This window comes from Colobus angolensis, unplaced genomic scaffold (genome assembly GCF_000951035.1).
Source record: "Colobus angolensis palliatus isolate OR3802 unplaced genomic scaffold, Cang.pa_1.0 Scaffold111, whole genome shotgun sequence".
Taxonomy (NCBI): Eukaryota; Metazoa; Chordata; class Mammalia; order Primates; family Cercopithecidae; genus Colobus; species Colobus angolensis.
This window is the reverse complement of record NW_012112142.1, coordinates 2,778,539-2,792,233: the sequence shown is the minus strand read 5'-3', so window position 1 is coordinate 2,792,233 and position 13,695 is coordinate 2,778,539. Positions and strand designations below refer to the sequence as shown.

Here is a 13,695-nt window from a genome sequence, read left to right as displayed (position 1 = left end):
AAGCCTTTGGAGTCCCTGTTCATCTAGTCACCTCTTTATTAAAGGCAATTGTTTTTAAAGCAATGCTGTGTGTGTCTCTGTATCTATCTAGAGACATATATATGTATAATTTCTTCCTGCTTTGAAGACAATCTCCCAATAAGATCTGAAATGTATTCATATTAAGACATATTTGCTTCTGTGTCTAGCATTGAGGAGAGATGAATAAGATAAAATATGATTTCAGGCTTGTCTGCCCCTAATGACACTTCCTTTTTGATGTTTAGCCAAGGAATACCACTCGCACAGACATAATTCAGCAGTTATAGACTGTTCAGTCCCTTTCTATTTATGCTCCTGCGTCTGACTCTGAATTCTTTATAGAGGATGTGAAAAACAGGACTTCTGGGACTTCTGAGTATCTGACAGCAACCTCTGAATATCCCTAGGCATCACTAAATGGAGTCTTTAAAATAAACACTATTTTTCAAAAATTGTACCTAAAGAGTATGTTTTTAAGTTGTAAAAACAAAATAACAGTGACATTTATAAAACTTTTTGTTTTAACTCTCATGATACAGACAGTTAGGAAATTGTGCTTATAACATTCTTATCGCTGTAATTACTTAGGAAATTTCTTTCCAAAGTCTGGGTTTTGGTAAAAGCATTATAAATTCTAACTATAATTATATCAGATTGTTCTTGCTAATGTTTACATTAAACATAATGGGTGGAAAGTTTTCCTAAGACTGTGACGTGACTAAGAATCTGGAATCCATTACTTTAGGCTGAATCATTCATATCTTTGAAAATGTTTCTGCTGACTTGTGGGCTGACTCAGAGTTGTAAATATCTATGAGGAACTCAAAATCCTCATCTTTACTCCTATGAACTTTTAAAGTCAAAGATATGTGTTAGGGATGTGTATTCAGTATATAAGACTGGAAAATGTTATTCAGATACTAAAGGTGAAACATGTTCTTATTAAATGGATAAGGACATCACAGGTAAGGGAGGTATTTCTCTGCTGTCCTCTTTAAAATGCCTTTAAAACTTGGGGAATTACTGGCCTGGGGGAGGCTTGTGGTTCTCCATGCTTTTTACTGATGAGTGTTTAAATCACTCCCCCTCATTAAGTAGCAGACTAATGGATGATGTTGCTAACATACTTATCTTGAAAAAACATCATTTTCTAAATTTTTCTCCTTCTATAGCTAATAGTAGTTGAGATAAATATCTGGTTCAGTAAAATATGAGACAAAGCAAACTAAATATGCTTAAAATAGAAAAATAGAAACAGGCATTACAATGAGTATAGACTAGGTCTCTGCAGCAGTTTATTCTCTGAAATTCCATATTTTCAAAATGGACATCCAAGAGACAGACAGACTGTACACTCAGGTTCAGGATTGCGTGGTGAAACCTGAATTATGCTGTCATATGCACTTGTTTGCTTCCAAAACTATCCACTTAGAATGTAACTTTCTAAAGTTACATTTATCCCATAGTTTTGCTTATATATGAAATTATTATGAAACCAACACATGGTCATTGTAAACATTTTAGAAACCACTGAATGAAAAGTATAAAGAAAATTAATTTAATCCTTCATGCTACTGCTTAGAGATAAACTTGTTAACATTTTTGAGTATTTATTTATAATTGTGCATTTTTTAACTCTGTGTAATAGTGACTGTTTCCCATATGATTAACATATTTGAAAAATGCTTATTAGAAAGTATGTAATATTTTATTATGGTAATGTACATAATTAGTCATTGCCCTGTTACCCATTTATGTTGCCTTTAGTTTTTAAAAGTCACAGACAAACTCTGAGATTAGCATCCTTGGGTCCATCTCTATTCCCCTAGAGTAGGTTTTGAGAAGTAGACTTTTGGGTCAAAGGTTATAATTGATATAAAGAAATTTGCTATATATTGCTGAAATGCTTTCTAGAAAGGTTCTTTAGGCCGGGCGCGGTGGCTCAAGCCTGTAATCCCAGCACTTTGGGAGGCCGAGACGGGCGGATCACGAGGTCAGGAGATCGAGACCATCCTGGCTAACACAGTGAAACCCCGTCTCTACTAAAAAATACAAAAAACTAGCCGGGCGAGGTGGCGGGCGCCTGTAGTCCCAGCTACTCGGGAGGCTGAGGCAGGAGAATGGCGTGAACCCGGGAGGCGGAGCTTGCAGTGAGCTGAGATCCGGCCACAGTACTCCAGCCTGGGTGACAGAGCGAGACTCCGCCTCAAAAAAAAAGAAAGGTTCTTTAAGCATAAACAGTCACATCTCCACCCGCATTTTTAAACCTTTTCCAATGTGATAATTATCTAATCAGCCAGCCCTTCCAGGAAATGGAAAGAACATTTTTTATTTTTTTACTTTTATTTTTTCTCCTTTATCATTACCCACAAGGAAGGAGCATTTATTGAGCCCTGTTCTGAGCTTTGTCTCATTTCACCTTCACACCAACTTCACAAGGGAGGTACTGGCATCATCTCACTTCCTAGATGAGGGAATGTGCTCAGAGAGCTTATGTGACTTTCAGAAGTCACACAACCAGATATGTGGACTTGTTAGGGAAGTTCAGGCTGCCTGATCCCAAAGGTCATTTTCTTTCTAAACTTCTAAGGTTTTCCCCTATATGATATTTATATTTCATCATTGACTGTCCGGACAACAAGGACCCCATCGCTGTCCCCAGTTTTATTTTCTGAACTAAACATGCTAGTCCTGTGGAGGTCACCAAGTGCTTTGGTGGACACTTAATACACCATTTCTTGGGCTTTGAAGTACGTCACACACAGTAAATGCTAAATAAAGGTCAGTTTCTACCTCCAGGATTAGAGGCCTCTCTCATGCCCATCAGGTACACACCCGCCTACCTTCTAACTACTGTGTAAGCAAGCACGTGTGTTCATTGTACTTCTAGGTAAGGAACTTTCTGCAAAAGTGGAAAATATTTTTTCCAAATTTCACACAGTCGTGCAAAATCTCTGAAGAGAAAAAAATTAGCACTTTAAAGCAACAAAGATAAATCAATGGTGTTAGAATCACAAGGAGGGGTCGGGCACGGTCGCTCACGTCTGTATTCCCAGCACTTTGGGAGGCTGAGATGGGCAGATCTTGTGACCCCAGGAATTCAAGACCAGCTTAGGCAATATAAGGAGACCCTGTCTCTACAAAAAATAAAGAAATTAGCTTGGTGTGGTGGCATGTACCTGTAGTTCCAGCTACTTGGTGGGAGTTCGGTGGGGGAAGGATTACTTGAGCCCAGAGGTTGTGACTGCAGTGAGCTGTGGTCATGCCACTGCACTCCAGCCTGGGCAACAAAGTGAGACCCTGTCTTCAAAAAAAGAATCACAAGGAGAGATTTCATTGGAGTTTAACAGTAAATGTATTTGTGTCCTTTCTGCCTAATTCCAAGAGCCCTCTTGCACTTGTTGAGGAAAAAAAAACCTTCTGATGGTTGGTTGATTTCTGTTTCAGGTGTGTGAATATCCTGATGGAACCAAGTCTTTGAAACTGGGAGACTTTGGGCTTGCTACTGTGGTAGAAGGCCCTTTATACACAGTCTGTGGCACACCCACTTATGTGGCTCCAGAAATCATTGCTGAAACTGGGTAAGACTTCTGGTGGCCCTGGTTAGTCCTTTAACTTTGGTGAGAAAGGTCTGTTTTTGTTGCTATTGCTGCTTCTGTATACAGTTCGTGAGAAAGGTCTGTTTTGTTGCTGCTGCTGCTGCTTGTGTATACAGTGCCTCCTGTGAAGGTGGAGAATGGAAAGAAGAGAGAGTCTGTTGCCTGCACCATGATTTTGACCTCAGGAAGCAGACTTTATGCTTACCTGATCAGAACCCTGGCCTGGACTTGTGTCCCAAGGCCACTCTTGAGAATATGGCAGTAGTCACCAAGACTGTGGTTAGGTTGGCAGAAACAGATGTCTTTTTCTAAAGGGTGATTCATTCATCTCTATGTGAAGTGAAATGAATAACACCAAAATAATACTTTTCCCAACAATTAAAGGCAATACTCCAGTACCATGGAAGGTTCTTGGGAGTCATCATTTCTCTCCCCCTCACCCACTTTGTTTTCCTAGCTATGGCCTGAAGGTGGACATTTGGGCAGCTGGCGTGATCACATACATACTTCTCTGTGGATTCCCACCATTCCGAAGGTAGGCAGCCTTTTGGGCGACTGTATTTGAATTGCAAATACTCTCCCTTGGGTCCAGAAGCAGACACTTTGCTCCTGGCAGTCAGGACTGTTTGGTCACTAAAAATGCCAGTTAAAAATTACATAAAAAACCTTTCACTTTTTAATTTACAGCCTATTAATGTGTATTCTCATTACCATACTTTGAATGTGAGGTGAAGGCCTTTGCTCTGTGTTTGGTTGGTCCTCTGAGTTTTCAGTGTTCATTCTTTCATAAAAATAAACCCATAATACGGTGTCTACCATGTCCAATTTCTCCATTTTTTCAAATAACAGCAAAATTTAAAGAGCCGTGTGAAGCAGTCTGAATCCTTCCAGGTATGTTGTCTTCCAGTTCTTCATAGTGATCTCTCACAATTATAATTGAGAGCAATTTTTATATCTTTCTATAGCATTCAACTTTGTTCTCATAGAAACAGGATCTGTTTCTTCTTAAAATTCATTTTATTGGTTCACGTGACATTTAATTAAGAATAGAATTACAAACACTTGTGGTATAAATAGGCCTGGAAATACACAGACTGACTGAGTCTTGGTAACCTTTTGCTTCACCTGGTGGGAGCAGAGATGGCCCCTGACAATGGTCAGGGTGTGTGAGCAGGGCACAGAGCACACTCTTTGGCCCGGCAGTCTTTGCACAGGGGATGAGTGAGGGGCTTCAGCCACAGCTCTTTTGATGAGTTTCATCTTCCCCTCTGGAGCAAATGAATTACTCTGAAGCAGAAGTTCATCTAACCATGCATGTGCTGTTTTCTTCTGAGTTTTCTTGACCTCTTTTAACTTTAATCTCTTCTTTTGTTCATTTGGTAACTCTCTAATGAGTAGCTACTGTGTACCAAGCATGATTTTAAGTGCTAGGAATACAGTGGTGAACAAAACCTGAGGTCGTGGTTTCCCTTAGTTTATTTGACTAGCCATGACAAAATGCCATACACAGTGTGGCTTATAAATACCAGAAAATTCATCCTTCCAGTTCTGGAGGTTGAGAATTCCGAGATCAAGGTACTACAGATTTGGTGACTGTTCAGGGCCCATTTCCTGGTTCATAGAGAGCCGTCTCATCACCCTAACCACATACGGTGGAAAGGACAAGGGAATCTCTGGGGTCTTTTGTAAGGGCACTAATCCTATTCGTGAGAGCTCCACCCTTAACAATAGCATGGCTGCCCAAATTTCCCATGTCTTACTACCATCACAGTGGGGATTAGCTTTCAGCATGGGAATTCTGGGGAGATACGAACATTTAGTCTATGGCATGGTGTTTATAGTGTTGTTCTGGGTCAGTAAGTGAAAAATGGTTTTATCTTCTTTTCCCTCCAACATTTTATTATGAAAACTTTCGAACATACAGAAAAGTTGAAAGGATTATCTTTTTAACATTCTCAGTGTTTCCATTGAGTTGAACAATTTTCTAATTGGCATTGCAGTAAACATAAGACTGACAGATGTTAGTCTCTACTTTTGAAAGCCTTATGCTATAGATAAAGACACACCTCACAAGACTATTGATCAAAGAGAATAAGCAGAGCATGAGGGAGTGCTTAGTTCAGGGATATCACAAGGATGTAGCATTAATGAAAGATGTAGCATTTGAGTGAGACCTTTGTGGTACTAGTGGAGTTTTTATAGGTGGAAAGATATTTCCATCTGGCCATCAACATCATGGTCTTCCACCAAAGTCGTTGACTAGGTGGGTTACACAGACTGTAGAATTACTGCACATTTCAGTTAGCTTTTGCTGAGTAACAAACTACCCCTGAAGTTAGGAGTATGAAACAATTGCATGGATCAGTTGAGTGAATCTTCTGAGCTGGCTGGCTCAGTGGGGGCTTGATGGTCTAGGAGGGCCCCACTTGCACGCCTGGTAGGTGGCTCAGTGTCCACTGGGACAAGAGAGATGACTTGGCCCTGTGCTTTCATCATGCAAGGACTGTCCTGGGCTTCCATGAGAGTGGATGCAGGATTCCCCAGCAGCCAGAAACAGGGCAAGTTCTACTCCCCGAGCACTTCCTCAGTCTCTGCTCACCTCACACTTGGTGTGCCATTAAGCAAATCAAGTCAAACCCAGAGTAAATGTGGGAGAAAATGAGCTAAGTACATAGTGGAAAGGGAATAGTTCGTGGCCATTTTTACAGTCACACCAGGCCTTGCCTGGTCTCAGTGATGTCATGTTTCGGAAGTTGGTCAAGTGGAGAAGGGGAATGCATCTTGATGACAGGTGATCCTGGGCCAATTACAGCGGAGTTCCCTTCCCTGGCTAACCCAAGCTGGGATCAGCTGGGAAAGGGTCTTGGGGGATGAGTTTGAGGACGGTGTGCTCACAACTCCCTCTAGTGTTTCCAGTTGCCGGTGCAGTCTGAGAGTTTTTTCTTTTCACTGCTTTTTACTTTTTAACAAAAGTGAGACTCAAATTGAACAGGATGTATTTATCATGGATTGATACTGAATGGGGAGCAGCTTTTTTGTGGGGTCTAGAGATAAGTTTGGCTAATCAAAAGCAGTAAAGCTACGTTCTGAAGGCTGCTGCCCTTATGTGCTGCCTTCAGAAGCAGGTCATAGACCTCCAGGTAGGTTTTAAAAATTAAGACAATGCTTTCCCTCTTTTATATCATATTGTGATGAAAGAGAATCTGTAATGTTAAAAACGTGTTACCGAAGTGTCTTCCTGGCATACAGCGACATTCTGGGTAGATTTTATAACCTACTATAATATAGAAATGTATATCATAAATTACAGAAATGGTATATGGTAAATAAATTTGGTATAAAATAGATTGTCTACATTTGTACTTAAAAGTCCTTCACATATTTCAAAATAGTCTCTTTGTTTTATACGAAAGACAACTTTAACCCAAAACATTTAAACTAAAATTGTTATTTGGAATTTACAGTTTTAGCTTCTCTGACTGTAGCATCTTTCATTCTTTCTCTAGTGTTTTTTTTTCTTTCTTTTCTTTTTTATAGACAGGATCTTGCTCTGTCACCCAGGCTGGAGTGCAGTGGTGTGATCACAGCCTACTCCAGGCTCAAGGAATCCTCCTACCTCAGCCTCCCAAGTAGCTGGGACTACAAGCACACACCACCATGCCCAGCTTTTTTTTTTTTTTTTTTGTAGAGAGAGGGTCTCACTTTGTTGCCCAGTCTGTAAATTTTATTTTGTAACCTTTTTAATTTATTTTTTAAGAGAGAGGGTCTCTGTTGACCAGGCTGGAGTATAGTATGATCATAGCTCACTGCAGTCTCCAACTCCTGGCTCAAGCAGTCCTCTTCCCTCAGCCTCCTGAGTAGCTGAGACCACATTGCAGTGTTGCCCAGGCTAGTCTTGAACTCCTAGTCTCAGGCAGTCCTCCCACCGCAGCCTGTCAAAGTGTTGAGATTATAGGTGTGAGCCACTGCACCTGGACCATCTCCCTCTAGTCTTTTTCAATATCAGATTCATCATTACCGAGAAGGAGATTGGTTTTTCAGAGGCACCCAAAATTTTAGTTGTTGCCTAAGCAAGTCTGCTCTTAGGGTCACTGACAAAAAGTATCATTTATATGACTATACTGAAGTTTTTGTTTCTCTTAAAACACGCACAGAATGCTCTAAGTGGAACGTTTGAACATCATTTGGGAAAGAGCTTACAACATTTTCAGGTTTACCTTTTCTGAATTTTAATGCTTTGTCGTTGAAAAGAGAGCGTGTGCACAAACTCTCTTGCTGTTTTTCAAGTTTTTCTTAATGGAAAACTTGGTCCAAAGCACCTTGGTCCAAAGGCTATATTGTTTTAGAATTTAAAAGTGCCCTGAAGGATCTCAGCCACACTGCGGAGTATCAGTGTGATACCGAATCCAGTGTGGATTTAATCAGAACAGCTTTTCTTACATGACTGCTAAGGAAGATAAATTAACTTTCTGTTTTTCTAGTGCAGGGCAGGCCCCAACTGTCAAAGCTCTTGCAACTCACAGTGGATACTTCGGGGTCTCATTCTCATTGCTGAGACACCCTATGGTTTTGTTTGTTGACTCAGGGTATTTTGCCAAGAACCAGCTGCTATAAATGACTGCTGTGCATACACTTCCAGCTTTTTAAGCTATTTATTAACAAAAGCTATATGGATTAACAAAATATATTTGAGATTCTAGAAAAAAATAAGGGAGAGGTGAGTGGAACAATAGGTAAGGATGACTAAAAAGAACGATTGTGGCAATAGCTCATTTTAAATATCTTTTTCTAACATCATATGTTGGAGCCCTCTGGTTTTCTGAATTTTTCCACTAAATCTAATAATCTTAGATGTATTCTGTACTCACTTTGAAGGAGCAGTAAGCTGAGCTCACTCAGCAGGGAAATAACAGTGAAAAGGAAAGAAAACATGCTGACACCAAGAAACCTGTGGGCATTCACAGGAAATGGCTCTTTGGGACAGTAGTGGGACTCTCTTTCTCTTGCCTGGCCCAGTTATCTGTCCTGACTTTTGCTCCTCAGTGTGCCTGTTCACCAAACTCCATGGACCAATGGGTGTCCATTCAGCTGGGCTTGCTCTTAAATGTCATGAATATTTACAAAGCTCAGAAACTCTACTCTTTTTTTTTTGTTTGTTGTTGTTTGTTTTTTTTGTTTGTTTTGGTTTTTTTTGAGACAGAGTCTTGCTCTGTCACCCAGGCTGGAGTGCAGTGGTGCCATCTCAGCTCACTGCAGCCTCCACCTCCTAGGTTCAAGGGATTCTCCTGCCCCAGCCTCCGGAGGAGCTGGGATTACAGGTGTGTGCCACCATGCCCGGCTGATTTTTGTGTTTTTTTTTGTATTTTTAGTAGAGACAAGGTTTCACCATGTTGGTCAGGCTGGTCTCAAACTCGTGACCTCAGGTAATCCACCTACCTTGGCCTCCCAGAGTGTTGGGATTACAGGCATGAGCCACCACACCCAGCCAACTCTACTCTTTTTAATAGAGCAGGAAGGAGGGAACCATGTCATCACTACAGCCCTAGAATTTGTGTCTAGACACTGTGCTGAATGATCTGTTTCTCAGGACACCACGCTTGCCCTTGTTCCCCTTTGATGGGGTTGGTAGCAAAACCCCAAAGGCTGGGTGAAGAAATTCCAGAAATGTTTGCACACTTGCCGGGTAATACTTAACTTGCACTCCTGGATTTTGATGTTGACTCCAACAGGCCATTCTGAGCTTTCTCATGGGTCCTTGTAATGGCCTGGAAAGCTAATGATGCTGTTCCTCACTCTAGCCATTGATGCACCCACCAAGTGAGGGGGCTCTGGAGGTTATTTGGGAGGTTGGGGACATCTTTCCCAGTGGTGTTTCCACATTTCCATGACATCATTCATGAGAAGTCAGGTCAGCCTGTATTCATCAGGCACTGACTGTGTAAGTGCTCCTCCGAGGGTGGGATGGTCAGGCGCAGGTGGGAGGGATGCCCCTGTGAGCCACTGGCATGGGTTTGCCTCAGCCTGTGCCATTCTGCCTGGCATCTTGGGTTGGCCCTTCCTCTCAGACTGAGCTTAAAGTCAGTTTCCAACAGTGAACTAATTATTTCATGAATGTTTTATCCAGATCCTGAACTCCTTATAACTTTTTCATATGTTGGCCGTTCCACTGATCTTTGGCTATTAAAGTGGAAAGAAGAAGGGAAAAGAGATTGGACTCAGATTTTCTGCCTTTCCTTTCTTGTTGCCATGATAGTTTTGAGGGCAGATGCTGATGTTTTTTTTTTTTTTCCTGAAAGAGGATTTCCATTATTTGTGGATTGCAATATTTTCTTGAGTATGTGTGTGTGTGTGTGTGTGTGTGTGTGTGTGGTAAATATACATAACAAAATCAATCATTCTCACAATTTTTAAGTGTACAGTTCAGTACCACTAAATACATTCACATTGTGTGCAAGAATCACCACCATCCCTTTCCAGAACTTTTCCATCTTCCCAAACTGAAACTCTGCGTTCGTTAAGCAAATGTTTGAGTTGTTGTCTCTGTCTCTTTAATTCCTCAGCCTATGGAAATGTTCTTTGGCTCATTGTCTAAAAGGAAAAGTTCTGTCATTACAAATGGAATTGAGATACATAATTGAGATATGGAATGTCCAGGTCAAAGCCAGAGACTGGACTCCTTTCCCCACTCTTCCCATGGGCATTTTGTTGAAAAACTCTATGGTGACTGACTTTTCTTCCATTTCTTTGTCACTGGCTTAGCGAGAACAATCTCCAGGAAGATCTCTTCGACCAGATCTTGGCTGGGAAGCTGGAATTTCCGGCCCCCTACTGGGATAACATCACGGACTCTGCCAAGGTACCCTCCAGGCCTGTTTCTGTGGGTTGTATTACGTTGTGGGGTCCTCACCCATTCCACAGGGCTGTAGCTACTCTTGGTATTGCATTGCAGAAAGTTCCTTGGCTTTTATTGTGTGGTTGTTCTTTTAAGTTCATCCTATGGTATGGTCTCTGAGGTTCTTGGCAAAATTCTTAAAGTTGGTCTGGCCATCTTTCCGGTTTCCCTCCATCCTCTTGTGCTCCTCCAAGCTCTAACATCCATTATTTCATTTACTTGAGAAATATGTATTGGGCACCCATCGGGATACAGGGATGAACTGCAGAACACACTGAATCGCCAAAAGGAGAAATACTGCAGTTTTAGACTGCGGAATAATAATGACCAGAACTCTTAGGTGAGAACATCTTAGTTTTATGTGGACTCAGGAGAGACCGTCTCTTCTTTTGCACTGCTTGTAAGGCATTAGGAGAGTAGGTGTAATCACGTTTAAGTTTGAATCAGCTAGCAGCTGTGCTGGCTCTTCTCTGAAGTGCTTGCTACAAACTCAGTTTTCTGTATTTATGCTGGAATTACCTTCTTTCGTGATACTGAATTATCTCCTTCTCTGTGGTCTTACTTGTTTATTTGTTTGTAGGAATTAATCAGTCAAATGCTTCAGGTAAATGTTGAAGCTCGGTGTACCGCGGGACAAATCCTGAGTCACCCCTGGGTGTCAGTAAGTACCCACATTCCCAGGGAATGGGCATCATTGTGCTCTGTGGCCAGCAGCACGGTTCCTCACTGTGACATTTACACATGCACATGTTATGCATCCAAGCTCCACGGTAGACAGAATGTCTGTCTTTCCCGTTGAGCAAGTAGCATGAAGATGGCTCCCCAAGAAAGCAGTTGGCACCAGGGTCCCAGTCTTAGACCCTGCCCCGCGAGTCACCCGCGCAAGTCACTGTCCCTTTCTTGGCCCCAGTTTCCTTATCTGCAAAATGGAATTGGCCACAGTGCTCCTTTAGGAGGCTCTTCTCTCTAGTCTTTTGTGGTTCCAGGGTTTGAGTTTCCAGGGTTTGCCCTGGAGATGAGCCTGTTTCAGACTCTGATCTCTCTGCCTTCAGGGCACGTGCTTTCAGGAGACCTCCTGCTGTTGATGGGGAGGCTGAGACGAGGTCCCTTCAGAGCTGGGTGGAGACATCTGATGTTGACTAGAGTTCCCTCCCAGAGGCTCAGGTGGTCTCTGGGAGGGAAACACAATCCAATAAATGGGGACTGTGGGAATTACATTTCTCCCATTTCCCTCATTTCTGGGAGGCTCCAGGAGAGTGAAGTTAGTTTAGTTAGCCCAGGGCTTTGTTGACTCGGGTTGGGGAGCTCCCTGTGCACCTCTACTGCCCCACCCACTCGCCATCCGGGTGCAGTCTCTCTGGACCCTGCTTGCTGCTCTCTTGGGCTAAATGATGTGGCTCTTGGACCAAGTAGCTAAGATGCCACATTTTTTCTGGTTTATTGTAAGCAATAAAGATTAACAACTAAATGAATTCTTGATTAAAGTGAAAAACAGTTACCTTTGATGCGTCCATGGGAGGGATCATACTGAATCGTGTGCCTCGGGTGAGGGTCTCAGTAGCCTGAAGTGTGTCCCGCTTTGTGTCCCGGGAGACCTGTGCCCTCTCCTGGGCCTGAGGGGCAAAGGAAATGGCGTCGGGTCTTTCTGAGGGCATGGGACTACTGAATAACAATAGTTGTTTTTGAAAGATCATTGTTTCCCTAATTCTGTGACTAAGAGGGGCCCATTTAGGAAGAGGTCAGGAGGGTGGGGCCGGGAGGGAGACTCTTAAGGAAAAGACAGCTGAAAGGAGGGGATGGAAAAAGCATTGTATTTGATTCTTTTCTTTCCTATAGGATGATGCCTCCCAGGAGAATAACATGCAAGCTGAGGTAACAGGTAAACTAAAACAGCACTTTAATAATGCGCTCCCCAAACAGAACAGCACTACCACCGGGGTCTCCGTCATCATGGTGAGTGGAAGGTGGCAGCATCTGGCCTGTCTGTGGAGCCGGCCTTGAAGTTTTTGAATTAGATAGCCGGGAGCTGCCCTCACATGGAAGTTGGTGCCTTCCATGGCCCTATTTCATACGAAGATTGGCTTGGCATGTGGAGGGCACTCGTCTGGCAACTCCCCGGCTTGGGGCACTATGTGGAGGGGCTTGTGCAGGGACCAACAGGGCTGGTCTGAGGGGTCCAGGCGCCACGGAGCTCCTGGCCAGGCCCTCTGGGCAGCTGCTTCCACTCTTGTCTCTGCCTTCTCACCTAGAGAGACTCCCAAGCCCTGGTGAGATTTGTTGTGTTAGGAATTAGCTCCCTGCCTACTCAAGGCCTCAAAAATAGATGATTAGAGATGTGAATTATTCTTTGAGACTTGGCATAAGAAACAGCCAAAGCTAAACAAATTTCAGTTTTAAAAAAATCAGTGTTTTCTAAAATACAATTTGGGGCTTTTAAAAGTACAGAACCAAGGAAAAGTATATATATATATTTGTTTTTCAGGGTTAACATTTTATGAGATGTCAGTGACAATGATGGCCTTATTTTTTCAGCCTTTCTTCTTCCAAAATGTTTCTTAAGGCAACTTTCCTAAATCCATAAACACAACAAATTAAAATGAAAAGTGACATGAGAGTGAATGAATCAAAAGGAAAAAACACTGAACCAGAGGTGAGGGCAGCACACCCGCAGCAGCTGTCCAGGCCTGAGCCAGTGCGACGCTGGGCCGGAAAGCCAGCTCCCTGTGAGTGGTAGAAGCCAACCAGCCGCCCAGGCAGGGACCTGGGTTCCCCCCACCGCACTCCCAAGAGCATAGAACAGGGGTGGAGCTGCCTTTCCCAGAGCCGGAGTTGGCTGGAGTGGCTTTCGAATCAGACCTGCTGAGGTGATGGGTGTCTGAGTTTCACATCTGGGCCCCCGCGTGACCACACTGAGTCCTGACAGCTAAGGATGGGCCATCTCCACAACTTTGTCACTTGTACTTGGGACAGGCCTCTCACTCTCTGGGAAGGTCCTCCTTGTTTCCTCCCCAACTAGAAAGGACACAGTGGCATATTCTCATGGTGCATGGTCGTCTGGGAGTCTTACCTAGGAAGATGCAGGGTCCAGATAGAAGCTGTAAGGAAGCCACACACATAACCCACATCCCTCCAACCCAACATCCCCCACACCCCACATCCCCCACACCACACATCCCCCACACC

The 13,695-nt window shown here is 43.0% G+C and overlaps 1 protein-coding gene across 5 annotated transcripts in view; it reads left to right on the top strand.

Moving 5' to 3' along the window:
- DCLK2 (doublecortin-like kinase 2) overlaps positions 1–13,695 on the top strand; it is a 186,636-nt gene that overhangs the window by 164,840 nt on the left and 8,101 nt on the right. For all 5 annotated transcript variants that reach the window (XR_001003403.1, XM_011956610.1, XM_011956592.1 and 2 more), the window contains 5 exons: positions 3,469–3,602; positions 4,078–4,155; positions 10,380–10,476; positions 11,093–11,173; positions 12,349–12,465. Coding sequence is in view for 4 of the 5 variants with exons in the window: in XM_011956610.1 (XP_011812000.1) it covers positions 3,469–3,602; positions 4,078–4,155; positions 10,380–10,476; positions 11,093–11,173; positions 12,349–12,465 (507 nt within the window). In the remaining variant the exon portion in view is untranslated. The remainder of the gene's footprint in view (positions 1–3,468; positions 3,603–4,077; positions 4,156–10,379; positions 10,477–11,092; positions 11,174–12,348; positions 12,466–13,695) is intronic.